Source organism: Lepisosteus oculatus, chromosome 1, assembly GCF_040954835.1.
Source record: "Lepisosteus oculatus isolate fLepOcu1 chromosome 1, fLepOcu1.hap2, whole genome shotgun sequence".
NCBI lineage: Eukaryota > Metazoa > Chordata > Actinopteri > Semionotiformes > Lepisosteidae > Lepisosteus > Lepisosteus oculatus.
Genome location: NC_090696.1, coordinates 2,758,409 through 2,775,756, shown reverse-complemented (window position 1 = coordinate 2,775,756; position 17,348 = coordinate 2,758,409). Strand labels below are relative to the sequence as shown.

Sequence of the window (17,348 nt, the reverse complement as noted above, 5' to 3'; positions counted from 1 at the left end):
CACTGAGGGGCTCGAGATCATACTGGGGAACAGCACACTGAGGGCTCGAGATCGTACTGGGGAACAGCACACTGAGGGGCTCGAGATCATACTGGGGAACAGCACACCGAGGGGCTCTAGATCATACTGGGGAACAGCACACTGAGGGCTCGAGATCATACTGGGGAACATCACACCGAGGGGCTCTAGATCATACTGGGGAACAGCACACTGAGGGCTCTAGATCATACTGGGGAACAGCGCACTGAGAGGCTCTAGATCATACTGGGGAACAGCGCACTGAGGGCTCGAGATCATACTGGGGAACAGCACACTGAGGGGCTCGAGATCATACTGGGGAACAGCACACTGAGAGGCTCTAGATCATACTGGGGAACAGCACACCGAGGGGCTCTAGATCATACTGGGGAACAGCACACCGAGGGGCTCTAGATCATACTGGGGAACAGCACACTGAGAGCTCGAGATCATACTGGGGAACAGCACACTGAGGGCTCGAGATCATACTGGGGAACAGCACACTGAGAGCTCGAGATCATACTGGGGAACAGCACACTGAGGGCTTGAGATCATACTGGGGAACAGCACACCGAGGGGCTCGAGATCATACTGGAGAACAGCACACTGAGAGCTCGAGATCATACTGGGGAACAGCACACTGAGGGCTTGAGATCATACTGGGGAACAGCACACCGAGGGCTCGAGATCATACTGGGGAACAGCACACTGAGGGCTCGAGATCATACTGGGGAACAGCACACTGAGGGCTCGAGATCATACTGGGGAACAGCACACCGAGGGGCTCGAGATCATGCTGGGGAACAGCACACTGAGAGGCTCTAGATCATACTGGGGAACAGCACACTGAGGGCTCGAGATCATACTGGGGAACAGCACACTGAGGGCTCGAGATCATACTGGGGAACAGCACACCGAGGGGCTCTAGATCATACTGGGGAACAGCACACCGAGGGGCTCGAGATCATACTGGGGAACAGCACACCGAGGGGCTCGAGATCATACTGGGGAACAGCACACTGAGGGCTCGAGATCATACTGGGGAACAGCACACTGAGGGCTCGAGATCATACTGGGGAACAGCACACCGAGGGGCTCGAGATCATACTGGGGAACAGCACACCGAGGGGCTCGAGATCATACTGGGGAACAGCACACCGAGAGGCTCGAGATCATACTGGGGAACAGCACACCGAGGGGCTCTAGATCATACTGGGGAACAGCACACCGAGGGGTTCGAGATCATACTGGGGAACAGCACACTGAGAGGCTCTAGATCATACTGGGGAACAGCACACCGAGGGGCTCTAGATCATACTGGGGAACAGCACACCGAGGGGCTCGAGATCATACTGGGGAACAGCGCACTGAGGGCTCTAGATCATACTGGGGAACAGCACACCGAGGGGCTCTAGATCATACTGGGGAACAGCACACGGAGAGGCTCTAGATCATACTGGGGAACAGCACACTGAGAGGCTCTAGATCATACTGGGGAACAGCGCACTGAGGGCTCGAGATCATACTGGGGAACAGCACACTGAGGGGCTCGAGATCATACTGGGGAACAGCACACCGAGGGCTCTAGATCATACTGGGGAACAGCGCACTGAGAGGCTCTAGATCATACTGGGGAACAGCGCACTGAGGGCTCGAGATCATACTGGGGAACAGTACACTGAGAGGCTCTAGATCATACTGGGGAACAGCACACCGAGGGGCTCGAGATCATACTGGGGAACAGCACACTGAGAGGCTCTAGATCATACTGGGGAACAGCACACTGAGAGGCTCTAGATTATACTGGGGAACAGCACACTGAGAGCTCGAGATCATACTGGGGAACAGCACACCGAGGGGCTCGAGATCATACTGGGGAACAGCCCACTGAGGGCTCGAGATCATACTGGGGAACAGCACACTGAGAGGCTCTAGATCATACTGGGGAACAGCACACCGAGGGGCTCGAGATCATGCTGGGGAACAGCACACTGAGAGGCTCTAGATCATACTGGGGAACAGCACACTGAGGGCTCGAGATCATACTGGGGAACAGCACACCGAGGGGCTCTAGATCATACTGGGGAACAGCACACCGAGGGGCTCGAGATCATACTGGGGAACAGCACACCGAGGGGCTCGAGATCATACTGGGGAACAGCACACTGAGGGCTCGAGATCATACTGGGGAACAGCACACTGAGGGCTCGAGATCATACTGGGGAACAGCACACCGAGGGGCTCGAGATCATACTGGGGAACAGCACACCGAGGGGCTCGAGATCATACTGGGGAACAGCACACCGAGAGGCTCGAGATCATACTGGGGAACAGCACACCGAGGGGCTCTAGATCATACTGGGGAACAGCACACCGAGGGGTTCGAGATCATACTGGGGAACAGCACACTGAGAGGCTCTAGATCATACTGGGGAACAGCACACCGAGGGACTCTAGATCATACTGGGGAACAGCACACCGAGGGGCTCGAGATCATACTGGGGAACAGCGCACTGAGGGCTCTAGATCATACTGGGGAACAGCACACCGAGGGGCTCTAGATCATACTGGGGAACAGCACACGGAGAGGCTCTAGATCATACTGGGGAACAGCACACTGAGAGGCTCTAGATCATACTGGGGAACAGCGCACTGAGGGCTCGAGATCATACTGGGGAACAGCACACTGAGGGGCTCGAGATCATACTGGGGAACAGCACACCGAGGGCTCTAGATCATACTGGGGAACAGCACACCGAGGGGCTCTAGATCATACTGGGGAACAGCACACTGAGGGCTCTAGATCATACTGGGGAACAGCACACTGAGGGGCTCGAGATCATACTGGGGAACAGCGCACTGAGGGCTCGAGATCATACTGGGGAACAGCACACCGAGGGGCTCGAGATCATACTGGGGAACAGCCCACTGAGGGCTCGAGATCGTACTGGGGAACAGCACACTGAGGGGCTCTAGATCCTACTGGGGAACAGCCCACTGAGGGCTCGAGATCATACTGGGGAACAGCACACCGAGGGACTCTAGATCATACTGGGGAACAGCGCACTGAGAGGCTCAAGATCATACTGGAGAACAGCACACTGAGGGGCTCTAGATCATACTGGGGAACAGCGCACTGAGGGCTCGAGATCATACTGGGGAACAGTACACTGAGAGGCTCTAGATCATACTGGGGAACAGCACACCGAGGGGCTCGAGATCATAGTGGGGAACAGCACACTGAGAGGCTCTAGATCATACTGGGGAACAGCACACTGAGAGGCTCTAGATTATACTGGGGAACAGCACACTGAGAGCTCGAGATCATACTGGGGAACAGCACACCGAGGGGCTCGAGATCATACTGGGGAACAGCCCACTGAGGGCTCGAGATCATACTGGGGAACAGCACACTGAGAGGCTCTAGATCATACTGGGGAACAGCACATGGAGGGGCTCTAGAACACAGTGGGGCCCAGCACACCGAGGGGTTCTGGAACACACTGGGACTCAGCACACTGAGAGGTTTTAGAACACACTGTGGTATTGATAAATATTTGTGGCGTTTGTACAGTCCAAATTTCTAGTATTATCATGATTAACATACCATCATATTCGATTCCTCCTTATTTTAATTATGTTGATAATGTTGTTAATTGCTAAATCAATTGCATGGTCAGTGATGTTAGTGCTCTGGGGCTGTGTGTGTCCAGCTCTGCGGTCAGTGGTGTGAGTGTCCTGGGGCTGTGTGTGTCCAGCTGTGCGGTCAGTGATGTTAGTGCTCTGGGGCTGTGTGTGTCCAGCTGTGTGGTCAGTGATGTTAGTGCTCTGGGGCTGTGTGTTTCCAGCTCTGCGGTCAGTGGTGTGAGTGTCCTGGGGCTGTGTGTGTCCAGCTGTGCGGTCAGTGGTGTGAGTGTCCTGGGGCTGTGTGTGTCCAGCTGTGTGGTCAGTGGTGTGAGTGTCCTGGGGCTGTGTGTGTCCAGCTGTGCGGTCAGTGGTGTGAGTGCCCTGGGGCTGTGTGTGTCCAGCTGTGTGGTCAGTGGTGTGAGTGCCCTGGGGCTGTGTGTGTCCAGCTCTGCGGTCAGTGGTGTGAGTGTCCTGGGGCTGTGTGTGTCCAGCTGTGTGGTCAGTGGTGTGAGTGTCCTGGGGCTGTGTGTGTCCAGCTGTGTGGTCAGTGGTGTTAGCGCCCTGGGGCTGTGTGTGTCCAGCTGTGTGGTCAGTGGTGTGAGTGCCCTGGGGCTGTGTGTGTCCAGGTGTGTGGTCAGTGGTGTGAGTGCCCTGGGGCTGTGTGTGTCCAGCTGTGTGGTCAGTGGTGTGAGTGCCCTGGGGCTGTGTGTGTCCAGCTCTGCGGTCAGTGGTGTGAGTGTCCTGGGGCTGTGTGTGTCCAGGTGTGCGGTCAGTGATGTGAGTGTCCTGGGGCTGTGTGTGTCCAGCTGTGTGGTCAGTGGTGTGAGTGTCCTGGGGCTGTGTGTGTCCAGGTGTGCGGTCAGTGGTGTGAGTGTCCTGGGGCTGTGTGTGTCCAGCTGTGTGGTCAGTGGTGTGAGTGTCCTGGGGCTGTGTGTGTCCAGCTGTGTGGTCAGTGTTGTGAGTGTCCTGGGGCTGTGTGTGTCCAGCTGTGTGGTCAGTGGTGTTAGCGCCCTGTGGCTGTGTGTCCAGCTGTGCTGACAGTACCTGCCTGTCCACAGTGTGAACATCCTGAAGTGGTCGTCGCAGGGCATGCTGCGGATGACGCCAGAGGCCATGAATGAGCTCTTCCAGCCCACCATCTCTCAGATCGTCCAGCACATCGGTGAGAGCGACAGGCAGGCTGGGGCGCCATTGGCGCAGAACGAGGAATCTGAGAGGTGGCAAAACCAGGCCAGCTAGGCCAACTAGACTGCAGCTGGGAAAGCCTTTTTTTACGAGCAAATTATAAATCTGAGATCTGTTTCATATCCCATTGACGAGAGAAATACTGAATTATCTTGTAAATGCATAACCTTCCTCTGCTACATGATCTAGAATGAATGCAAAATCTTTTTTGTCGATATACTGAGAGGCATTAAAAACACAACAAAGCACTATTGGTTCCAGTACAGAGCTTCTCAGTATTGCTACTTTGCAGAATACAGTTTTGGCATCTCTGAAACGATTCCTCGATCATCACGTCATTTTCCTCTGGGTCTGAGCTGTGATGTGATTGTCAGGAACAGCAGAAAGGTTACGAACAATGAGGAGACCTTTCGGCCCATGTAGCTCTGAGGATCTCACCCAGCTTCACTGTGAAAGTGAGGGGAGATTGTCAGCAGAGGACAGCTGTGTGAAATGGAGTAGATGCCTGGAGGAAGCTCTCATTAGGCCGTAAACGAGCACCTGTCGGGGAGGAGTAGGGGAGGAGTATGGGAGGAGCAGGGGAGGAGTATGGGAGGAGCAGGGGAGGAGTATGGTTGGAGTAGGGGAGGAGTAGGGGAGGAGTATGGGTGGAGTAGGGGAGGTGCAAGGGAGAAGTATGTGAGGAGTATGGGAGGAGCAGGTGAGGAGTATGGGTGGAGTAGGGGAGGATCAGGGGAGGAGTATGTGAGGAGTAGGGGAGGTGCAGGGGAGGAGTATGGGAGGAATAGGGGAGGGGCAGGGGAGGACTTTGTGAGGAGTAGGGGAGGTGCAGGGGAGGAGTATGGGAGGAATAGGGGTGGAGTAGGGGAGGAGCAGGGGAGGAGTATGGGAGGAGCAGGGGAGGAGTAGGGGAGGAGTATGGGTGGAGTAGGGGAGGAGCAGGGGAGGAGTATGGGTGGAGTAGGGGAGGTGCAGGGGAGGAGTATGGGAGGAATAGGGGAGGAGCAGGGGAGGAGTATGGGAGGAGCAGGGGAGGAGCAGGGGAGGAGTATGGGTGGAGTAGGGGAGGTGCAGGGGAGGAGTATGGGAGGAATAGGGGAGGGGCAGGGGAGGAGTATGGGAGGAGCAGGGGAGGGGCAGGGGAGGAGTATGGGAGGAATAGGGGAGGGGCAGGGGAGGAGTATGGGAGGAGCAGGGGAGGAGTAGGGGAGGAGCAGGGGAGGAGTATGGGAGGCTGGCTGACCCTGCCGCTGTCCCCGCAGTGGCACTGATGCAGAAGCCGGAGGTGCAGGGCGTGCGCTTCCTCTTCCTGGTGGGGGGCTTCGCGGAGTCGCCCATGCTGCAGCACGCCGTGCAGCTGGCCTTCGGGCGCAGCTGCCGCATCATCATCCCGCAGGACGTGGGGCTGACCATCCTGAAGGGGGCGGTGCTGTTCGGGCTGGACCCCACGGTGGTCAGGGTGCGCCGCTGCCCGCTCACGTACGGCGTGGGCGTGCTGAACCGCTTCGTGGAGGGCCGGCACCCGCGGGACAAGCTGCTGGTGAAGGAGGGCCGGCGGTGGTGCACGGACGTGCTGGACCGCTTCGTCTCGGTGGACCAGTCGGTGGCGCTGGGGGAGGTGGTGCGCCGGAGCTACACGCCGGCCCGGCCCGGCCAGCGCAAGATCATCATCAACATCTACTGCAGCGGCAGCGACGACGCGGTCTACATCACCGACCCGGGCGTGCGCAAGTGCGGCACCATCACGCTGGACCTGCCCGAGCCGCCGCCGGGCGGCTGCGCCCGCGCCGGCCGCCGGGAGATCCGCACCACCATGCAGTTCGGCGACACGGAGATCAAGGTGACGGCGGTGGACGTCGTGACCTCCCGCTCCGTCCGCGCGGCCATCGACTTCCTGTCCAACTGAGGGACCGGCAGCCCTCATCTCCGCTGCCCTGTGTCAGCCAGGCTTCCTTTGTATTGTCTGCTGTAGCACCATCTGTTGCAAAGCTGTGCTTGCTCTGGCTTCACTGAGCCCCATGTTACTGTTTAAAGGTCTGCGGTGCACAACAGCCCCACCTGCTGGCTCAGAGCCCCACGCAACCCCCTTGTGGACAATGTGCTCAGCAAAGCATCGATCCGACTCCCCAGCACCGCGGTTCTCGATCCTGGCCCAGCCAAGTTCTTAATCACGGGCCCACTTATTTTCAGTGTTCTGTGTGAAGCCTTTTCTAAAATGAGATCTGAAGTGGGTAATGAGCCCTTTGCTCAGCTGTGAGAGCTGACATCTAACCAACTTGTCTTGAGCAGAATAAAGGCAATGGAGCTCAGAAGGAGTGCCTTGACACAGTGGCATTCCTGCCTGAGCCTGTTCACAGTCAATAGATCGCGATTAAAAGCTGTTTGCAAGGAACTAACTGAGCAAATAGTTATTTTTCAGGTTGAGGAGAAACTACAGAAAGTTCTGTGTGCTGATTTTTTAAATCACTTTAATTTTAAATCAATTAAGCACTTTATTTTTAAAACTTTAATTTATGTTTTTGAAATTAGTCCTTGCTTACAGAAAAAAGAATAATGAAAGCAATCAGCACAGGCAATTTAGGAACAAAAAAATGAAAACATGGACATGGACATGTTTTTCAGAAATTGGGCCTGGATTGAGAACCAAAGTTAAGCTTACGCTGGGAAAGAAACACATCAACATGCACGGCTGTTACTTGTATTATGACTCGCAGCTGCCTTAGATAGGACAACACAGGCAGAGTAGACCTGGCAGGAGATATCAGGCTGGAGAAGAGGTCTCCTCCTGGGCATCCCCAGCATCCCTGCAGGGTGCTGTCTAACCCCACAGCACAGCGTCACAGGGTAGTCTCTCCTGGAAACTCCATTTTTGTGACAAGGAGGTTTCAAGGGAGAACTCAGATCCTGCTGCCTTATATGTACTCAAAAGCAGCAGTGCGGGATGAGCCCCACACAATCACACAATTGTGAGATGTGCAGTTAAGACTGGATGATTAGGTCCTTCACACAATGAGAAGTACACAAACACAGCAGGGTGAACATCCAGCTCTTTCCTTATTCTGGATGGGCGCAAGCAGCTAATAGGAAGAAAACAGTAACCAAACATACTGGGCCAAAAAAGCATTTCATTCAGATGGCACTGGGGCAGCGTGAGAGTCGTGTGTTCTTTAAAAATAAGACACAGCTTTTTCCTAAAAATCCAGTTTTTAAAGATTTTCAGTTCAGCTAGTAAAGACACAGTATATGACATGAAAAGACCAATCATGACTGATTGGACCCATTATACTCCTATCGGTTCTCAATGTCTTTCAGATACGAAAGCCTCACTGAGGGTAATAATGCAGGGGCCCGGTGCACCAGTTTTCACAGGGGCCGCATACAGCGGTGCTTCTGGGTTGCAGCCTGATCTCTTCTGGCCTCAGAAGGTAACCCAGGCTGGGCCTGGTCAGCTGTAAGGGTTCCTGCTGATCAGTGGGCCGACTCTTCCCTGAGGAGCAGAATGCCCAACAGGGCCAGGGAGCAATCTCTAGAGCACAGTGGCGTGCTGACTTTGCCATCTGAAGGATCTACAAATGAGATGTTAAACCTCAAAGTTCCCCCTTAATTCACCTGATGAAGCAATGTGTCAGCCTCCACCCCGGTCCGTCACTGGTGGACGAGAGTCTTCTCCTACGTGTAAAGCGTTTTGAGATCAGAAAGTATTGAAATGTCTTTATCGTTCCGGTGCTCTGATTACCACTCCAGACTCCAGTTACATTGTCTTCTGTCATTACTGTTCTGTATATCTTCACGCTTCTCTGCAACTTGGCCAAATACCCTGGTGGGCATTACAAACTGCTGGACTTCTCCATAATTATTTCTTAATTTTATATTGACTTACCTATCATAAACAGAAAATTGTAGGATGGTTCTTTTTTTAACATGGTAATAATCATTTTCTCATTTTTAGTGTTTTGTGTTCTTTCTCCTGGATCCTGATTTCCTGGTTGTGCAACATTTTAAGACTTTACCAGACTCTGTACCAACACACAAACCTCATCTCAGCACAAATCCTAAAGGGTTTTATTTATAGAGAAAATTGCATATCTTCTACTTGTAATCTTTTTCATTTCAAACCACTTTGTTCTACGCATAAATATATTGAATTTTGTATTTATATATTTTTGTATAACCTTTTTTCAAAGCTATATAAACATATTGTTGTTGTTTTTTCTTAAGATACAGTCTCATGTTATTTGTCGCTGCCATCAGAGGTGTAATCCATCCAAAATCAAAAATCCACCCACGGCTCTGAACCTGGAGGGGAGACCTCCTGGGAAAAACTAAGGTTGCACCTGGAAAAGGTATTAGTGGGGCCAGTAGGGGGTGCTCATCCTGCAGTCTGTGTGGGTCCTAATGCCCCAGTATAGTGATGGGGACACTATACCATAATAAGTTGCCTTGCTTCAGATGAGAACCAAGGTCTCTGTGGTCATTAACAATCTCAGGATGTTTCTCAAAAAGAGTAGGGGTGTTGCCCCGCTGTCCTGGCCAGATGTCCTCCTGGGCTTTACCAATCATGGCCTCCTAACAATCCCCATCTCTGAACTGGCTTCATCACTCTGCTCTCCTCCCCACTGAGAGCTGGTGTGTGGCGTTCTGGCGCACTATGGCTGCCGTCACATCATCCAGGTGGGGCTGCACATTGGTGGAGGTGGAGGGGATCCCCATTACTTGTAAAGTTCTTTGAGTGGAGTGTCCAGAAAAGCGCTATGTAAGTGTAAGGACTATTATTAAAAGTCCTTTTCAGACATTAAATTTTCTACATGACTCAAAATTATTAGTCCAAGAAACTGCAACAAATGGTTACAAAAGGTGAGTAGGAAAGCAGATGAACTGGGGTTTTGGCATGTTCTGCTATCAGAGATCACCTGTGAGCTGTTTCCTGCCAGTGCTCCTGAACATGGGCTGTTAGCAATCCCTCAATGTATACAAAGGTTTCCAACTGGAAAACCAGGGCCAGCCAGTCTCTTCATGAAGACTTACTGTACATCACACCGAGGACACTGAGCTCCACATGACCCTCCGGCCGGCTGACAGCCTACAGTGGGAAACGGCCCAGTCCTGAATCGCTCAAAGCTGCTTCAGGAAGGTAATTTACAGTATAATTGGGTTTGAGGCTACACCAGTTTCTCTAATCAAGCCTGAACAAGAATTAAGCATACTCCATCAGTTCACAAATCCATATGATGACAAAAAAATTAAAATGCACCATTAAAACTTTTACTATCAATATTTCCAAATAGTCCAATTCCCATTGTTTCAGTTTAATGTGGTTTATTGATCAATTCTAACTTTTTTTCATCAGATGAAACACCAGCCAGCACAGACCTTCGCAGGTCAGTGACTTGTACAGGGGTGATGCACTAAGCAGCAACAGTCAAGCCCCCGAGAGTGTCCATCTGTCCATAGTGGGCATGCGGTCAGCCATGGCTGCTGCCCCGTCCAGCGGCTGGAGGGGCATCGACAGTCGATGAGGGTTTCTGATGGCCTCATCCTTGGACAGGATAAGGCAGGCGGCCCCAGAGGTCATTGATGAGAACCGCAGACGGGTCTCCTGCGCAGGCATGGACATTGTTAGCAATATCCTCATTGTTCACCTCCACTATGTACCACATCCCAGCCCGCAGGCACGAGAAGCTCAATGCGCTGTATTGTGTTACTTTGTACAAAGCTCATATTTAGTAAGAGGTGAGGCGTGTTCTATCGTCTGCATAGGGTCCTGATAAACGCTTTGTAACAGTCCTGCTACACCAGATGCTATAGGCAGCACACTCCTCCGGTCCAGGGGCACTGCAATGGAACAAGACCTTGCTCTTACACTGCCGGCACACTTGCAGGACAAGGAAAGGCCGAGAGAAATACATTCCTGCTTCACAATGTATGTCCTCACGTGCCCTATATAACACTGGTATTCTTGAGAAATGACAATGCGGAATTTGTGCCCACAGTTTGAACCATAGTTTAAACACAGCAGAAGTGCCCATGCTTGTCCAAGCACAACAAGATGCCAAAAGCAATTTGCCTCCTCCTAGTTTTGGCCATATTCTTGTACATATCTGCCTCACCTCAACCGTCAGGCATGCTGGGTCAATAATTCAGGTGGGTAGCTGTGTCAGCATGTGTAGGCTGCAATGGAACGGAAAGGAAAGTCATAGGTTTATTTCATGCTGAAAAAAAAGAAGAAAGAGAACACAACGTTTCGGCCGTGGAGCCTTCCAATGGTGCTGCATTGCTGCCACAGGACCAGGACTGCTTGCTATCGGTGGAGGAATTGTGGATTTGGGATTATATCAGCAAACTCTGCAGAGGAATGTAAATTAGGATCAGATAGCAAGACAATGATCCTAAACATACAAGCAGATCTACAACAGGGTGGATTAGGAAGGAGACGTAAACCCCATTAAAGTCTTATGGCAGGACCTGGAACTGTTTAAGATTTCCTGAAGATCTAATTATGTTTTAGGTATAAAATATATGAGAACATGGACCAATCTAGGGAGTTCATAGACTTTCTCTGAACTGCATATTGGATCAAAGGAAAAGATTATCAATGCTGAGGTAGTACCACCTACTCCTATCACTAAGATTAGATCACTCCGATCTAACTTTCCAATAGGGACACTGGGCTTAGAAGAAGCTTCTTGCTTTCATCGACCTGTATTAGGTAGAGGAGTTTATTGCCATATGTACTGTACATGTACATTGGAACTCTTATTCATGTCAACCTCTCAGGACATGCACAGTACAGCAGAAGACACAGTACGACAGACAAAACCACACAACATAGACAGTATATTACACAACGATTCATAATAAATAGGAACAATAAATACATTGTAGAGAACAATAAATATTTAGTAGTGAGAAAAACCATGTTATTCCAAGTCAAAAGTGCAGAGTGCAGATGTGTGTTGAGTCTGAGGCGCTGCAGTTAGCTGCTGAGGATGTGCACTGCAGCAGGGTAGAAGCTGTTCTTCAGTCTAGTGCTTCGTGCTTTAATAGTGCGGTACTGCTTGTCAGAGCGCAGGGAACAGTTTGTGGCCGGATAGTTGGGATCCTGAATGATGGATTGGGCTTTTTTGCAATAGCAGATGGTGTAAATCTCATCAATTGATTGTAAGTCACATCCTGTAATCCTCTGTGCTGTTGCCACAACCCTCTGAAGTGCGTCTTTGTCAAGTACTGCCGTACCACACAGTGATGCCACTAGTGAGGACACTTTCTGAACTTTATTATAACTTTCTGAAGTTAAGCATGAACTTTAACTTCATGTTTAATAAACTCCAAAATCCTTTTGTCTCTTTGTCTCAACAATTTGTTGGTGGATTTTCTTAAGATCTTTCTATTCTACTCCTTACTGAGATTAAATTCAAGCAGTACATTTCTGGGTCATTACGTTACTGCTAAGGAATAAGTAAGAAGGGCTACAGATGAGAGGAGGGCATTTGATCCATGTAGTAAAGAGCATAGTATAGTATCTATAGCATCTACTGTATGTACTGTATAGCGTAGAGCATAGTAACTTGGCTCAGGGGGTTCAACGCTGATTGAAGGATGAGAGGCTCATCTCTGACTGACGGCCCCCCCTGCATGTCAGTACCAGGGAGGCTGCAGGGGGGCGCTGTGTCACTGAAAGAAGAAGAGCCCTGGTCAATCCGAATTGCACCCACGCCTGGTGATGCTCAGCCAACTGCGTGCCACTAGGGAGGGTCTACAAACTCCTTTACACCTCTGATCTCTCTGCCTGGCCCACTCTGAGTAGTGAAGAGTCCTGTCATACCACCATTGTCCTCCAGAGGGCCTCCTCTGTCGCTCTCCCAGCGCAGAACAGGTCGCAGTCAGTGAAGAGTCAGGAGGCAGTGCCTCACATGGGCAGCCTGGACCGCAGGACCTTGGTCCCAGACTTGTAGGTCTTCTCCAGCGTGTCATGGGATGGCCTGGTCATCCTACAGTAGACCCACAGGTCAGACAGCAGGTCATCCTGTCTGCAGGCGCTCGCCATGGACAGGGAGTGAAACATAAAGACAGTGCCAGTGGACCATGCTGTAGTTTCCCCTGACACCTGAGGAAGTGCTCCATTATTTACTTTTTATTCCTCCTCTAGACAGGCTGAAAGTCAGACTCTTGAACTCTACATGAAACACAACACCGCAAAACAGAACACAGTACGACTGATTACACCCAGGAGGAGGCTGAACCTTTCATTTGAACCAGCAGGAAACCATCAGAGTTGAGCTGTTTTGGTAGACTAAGACAGGAAAAGGTCCATGGTGTAATTTAATTCCAGATTGCTGGCTCTGGTCTCCTGCAGGGACTGAGGTCTTCATCTCAGGGTCTCGTTTCCGGGTGCGAACATGCACAGAGTGGGCCCTGCCTTTAGCGCTGTGCCTGGTGAGCTGAGCAGTCCTGGGCTGCACCTCGGCCGTCACGCCAGACAGCAGCCGGAGTCCTGCTCGCAGAGGGAGGGACAAGAGCCAAGAGCATCGCAGACTACAGCCTTGACACCTGTGGCTTGAGGTCATGGCCTTCTCAGTCACCAGCTCTGAGCGCGGTCCAGCGTTTACTGCAGGATTCCAGATGCTGGAGGAGCATGCAGGCTGTCCTGCAAGCTCATGGTGGCCTAATGCCCTGCGGAGTGACTTTACATGGGTGCTTCCATTTGATTGTGTAGTATCTGTAAGGAGTGCACGGCCTTGCCACTGCTCTGATTCTGTGACTGTTTTTCAATGCATGGAGTGGTGTTGTTCGCCCCATGATGAGTAGGGATACTGTACCATGAGCCGATCCAGGCTCCCGTGAAGCGTAGTTCAGGACCCTCTGCAGATGGTATAAACTGGAAAATAAGTGGAGAAGGACATCAGGGGAAGGTACAGCAGGGGTGACAGACAGGGGGTGGTGACAGTGGTGATCCAGTTTGGGGGACGTGGCGAAGGCAAACAAGTCCAGGGAAGTCCAAAACGGGAAATCCGGGGTGCAGTCCAAAATCCCAAAACTGGGTGATCCATCCAAGACAAGACAGGGTTAAAATCCGGAACATTATCCGGAACAAGAACAAGGAGTTAAAAGAGAGTAACGAGGCCAGGTGCTCCGAGCCCCAGACTCAGACGGCCTGCCCTTGGGCTGCCCGCGAGCCCGGGGAATAGCCAAGCCTTGTGGCGTCCATCTCCCAGGGCTGAGCCGGGGACAGCGTGAGCACCAGGCTTGAATAACGGGGCACAAAACAGGGGGCAGGTGCACATAGTCAACTAAAACGCCATGAAGAGGAGGGACCCCGATCGTGACAGGTACTCAGTACTCAAGCTGTGCATGGAATCTGAGCATTTACAGTATTTCCCTTAAAATGCAGAGTTTACCCAGGCAATTGTAGGGGCCCGCGTCTTCCAACACCGAAGGGCCTTGGTGCCATGCAGAGGCCACGATGTACCAGCAGCCCTGAGCAGGAGAAGCGAAGCTCCAGGCGAAGCCATTCCTTCACTTCAATGAAGAGGGACCGTCCGAGAGGCCCAGTGGGAATCTCAGCTGGGACACTGGGGTTGGCTCTTCATAACCTCTGACCACTGAGCAGTCAGGCCCTCTGTTTCACACCTCTCCCTTGGGAGACACTGGAAAGCTGTGTCAGCTGTCACCATACCCTGTCACCTACTGGACCCCAACACCACTTACAGCTGCAGCCTAGCTTTCCTTTTCCTCCCTAAACCTGCTGGTTTGCAATAGTTGAAATACAACCTCCAACAAGAGCTGGGAAAGTCAAACAGTGAGACAAGGAAGTGTCCAGTTCAGGGACCAGACTGGGAACCCCTGTCCTAGTCCACTACAGTCTCTGCTCTGCCGAGATTACGGAAGGTGACAGGGCTAAGACTTCATTTCCCTGCAGTTCGAGGGCAGATTCCTCGTTCACAGTGAGCTCCTGTGTGAAATATTGATTCAGCACTTTCGCCATTTGTAAGGCCTTGCTTTGACTGCTTTGGCCCAGCTCTTTCCATTTCATTTGCTGGGATAGTACAAGAAAATGTCAACTTTTGCTGTTGTTTTTCAGCAGCCAGTGAAAAAGAATCTCTCGCTCCTTCACTATCTGCTGCCTTCAAACTGAAAAGCTTAGATTTTGACCTGTCTGGTACAGGTTTGATCCCAAAGCAGAAGAGGTTCCAGTGGCCGGGCGACTCTCCTCCTTCTGTCCTCCTCAGCGCATTGACTTCACTTCTCTAACAAAGGGCAGAAAAGCCGTCAGCGTGTGACTCTCGCTTTGATCCTCCTTACATCTGAGAAGGAAACATGCAGAAGGACAACAGGTTCCACAGGCTTTGTCTCAGGAGAGCAGGTTTGAGTCCTAGCGGATTGTCTCTGCCGGTGATCACACTGGGAGGTAGCCAGCTATGCAATGTCGTTACTGTAATCTGATTCCACGATTCTGACTGTGCAAATATTGTCTTGTTAAATCTTTTTTGCTTGACAGTGCCCTCGTTAACACAGCAGCTTCCTGATACTTATTTACGTGGTTGGATGATGTACAGTAAATGGTACATTTGTTTTCAATGGTTTTAGCGGTTTAATAACGGATTATTTTTTATTAGAAACGTAGATACATTTACAAAAGAGAGAGTCATTCAGCCCAACCAGCTCGTGTTTTATATAACTCATCAAAATTATATTTATAAAGCACTCCAATAAAGTTGTTAAATTTAGACAAAGGGAAATTAGTTTTAAGAAGTAATGCATTACTCCACATAGTACCTGTAAACAAACTACATAAACCAATATCTATGAAGACTGCAATTCTTCACACAAGTTACCTGTAATTGTAATAGATTACTCTTTAAAGTTGCTTTCCGCGACACTGCCTGCTCCTGACTAGAGTTCTCGCCCGCGTACAAATCGACCAGCGTTTTGCGATGTTCGCTACCGCACACGTCGAAGTACAGGCAGGTGCTGTACGCACCCTCGCCGCTAGGCAGAGACGTTGGCTCGATTTTTCTTGGATGAATGGAAAGGATTTCTTGTGATCGTGAAAAAAATATTTAAATAATGTTTCATCATCGTAAAAGAAATCAAGGAATAGAAATACGAATTAAATCAGAGAACAGAATTTTAGAAAATGGAGAGGATCATGGAAAGGATTCCTAATATTAATTCTGTAATTCAACATTTCAATGTAAAAGTTTGAAGGATATCACATTTATTTTTACAACGCATATTTTTAACAAACCAGCATTCTGCATGAATGTATTTCTTGAGAGCATTTTCCTTGAAGAATAAAAACTTACAAATACAGATATCACGTTTCGTGTGTGTGGGTTGTTTTTTTTTATAACATTAAGTATCTTTGCACGGGTCCGCCTATTGTAGAAAAGGCAGCGAAACTCAATTTCCCATAATCCATTTTTATCCCCCCCCCCCCCCCCCTAGTCAGAGCACTCACGGGAATTGTAGTCCTTGACCCCAGCTCATTCCATGGGAGATTCCTTAACGTTCCCCCTCCGTAAAACTCTCTTTCCCAGAGTCCCCCCCTCGCGTGGGATGGTTTGTTTTTCAGGTGACGCAGCGGAGCGGCGTTACTGGGACATGGAAGATGGCGAGTTTGGAGATAGCTGCGGAGCACGAACGAATCCTGCGGGAGATCGAGAGTACGGACACCAACTGCATCGGACCCACACTCCGGTAAGGACCAGCGGGGACCCGCCGGGGCGCAGGGCGGGCTAGCAGGTGCCCCTCGGGGTTGGTGAGGGCGGCGGAGCTCAGAGCCTCCCGGTATGGCTACTCCCACAAACTCGGAGCTGCCCGAGGGAGTCTCCCTGAATCAGTCTCTCCCGGAGACTTCTGGAGCGCTTCTGCAAAGTTGTGGATCCGGCAGCCGCTCATATGGTCTCGGCATTGCGGTCCCTCCCGGCCAGTGTGCCCCTGGCGCTGGCGGGGAGGGCAGTGCAGGCACGGAGCGGCTCTTCAGCTGTTGGACAGCCTTGACGGGAATCAGTGCTGCTCACTGCCTCACCCCCGCTGTGCTGCTTCCTAAAACTGTCCCGGTGCCGGGACCAGGCGGTCCGGGAGCTGAAAGCGCTTGTTTGCTATGCTGATGGAGCTCATCCCTTTTTGTTTCTTCTGAAAGCCTGGCTACGTTCCTCTCCGAAAGGTGACTGGGGCGTGTGTGGACATGGGAAAATCTATTATTAGGTGTGTACGCTAAAATAGCCGCTGACGAAAGTTTCTTTGCGCTTCACTGCGCTGCTCACCGGAGCCAGCCGCCCCAGACAGAGCCCCCTTCTGCCCTGTCCTCCTCTCTGAGAGTAAAACTGCAGGAATGAGGGGCTTTTATTAGTTGTACACTGTTAGCACTCGAGTTCGAACACCCAGACTATAGTCAGGCTGCTAACATGAAACGGTTTTGGGAAAGTTCTGTACGACCTAAAACACAGGCAGAAGGGTGCTTGTTTTTTTTAATTAAACTTTAACTGTGTGGTAGAGAGAATACGGACTTGAGTTTT

The 17,348-nt window shown here is 51.2% G+C and overlaps 2 protein-coding genes and 1 long non-coding RNA gene across 4 annotated transcripts in view; 2 read left to right on the top strand and 1 right to left on the bottom strand.

The window, feature by feature from the left end:
• hspa12b (heat shock protein 12B) overlaps positions 1–9,047 on the top strand; it is a 36,109-nt gene extending 27,062 nt beyond the window's left edge. Inside the window, exons 12-13 of the mRNA XM_015343865.2 lie at positions 4,704–4,807; positions 6,093–9,047. Coding sequence (XP_015199351.2) covers positions 4,704–4,807; positions 6,093–6,736 — 748 coding nt within the window. The 3' untranslated portion in view covers positions 6,737–9,047. The remainder of the gene's footprint in view (positions 1–4,703; positions 4,808–6,092) is intronic.
• Positions 9,048–10,152: 1,105 nt separating this feature from the next.
• Positions 10,153–16,404, bottom strand: LOC138242041 (uncharacterized). The gene is made up of 4 exons (XR_011191349.1): positions 16,289–16,404; positions 13,647–13,705; positions 10,938–10,998; positions 10,153–10,426 (listed from the first exon to the last, which is right to left on the bottom strand). It is a non-coding gene; the product is annotated as an uncharacterized lncRNA (long non-coding RNA).
• The window catches only part of exoc6b (exocyst complex component 6B), a 150,892-nt gene continuing 149,932 nt past the window's right edge, over positions 16,389–17,348 (top strand). The window contains exon 1 of one of the 2 annotated variants that reach the window (XM_015343850.2): positions 16,389–16,527. In XM_015343850.2, coding sequence (XP_015199336.1) covers positions 16,439–16,527 — 89 coding nt within the window. In that variant the 5' untranslated portion in view covers positions 16,389–16,438. The remainder of the gene's footprint in view (positions 16,528–17,348) is intronic. The other variant, XM_006629096.3, reaches the window with a different exon arrangement.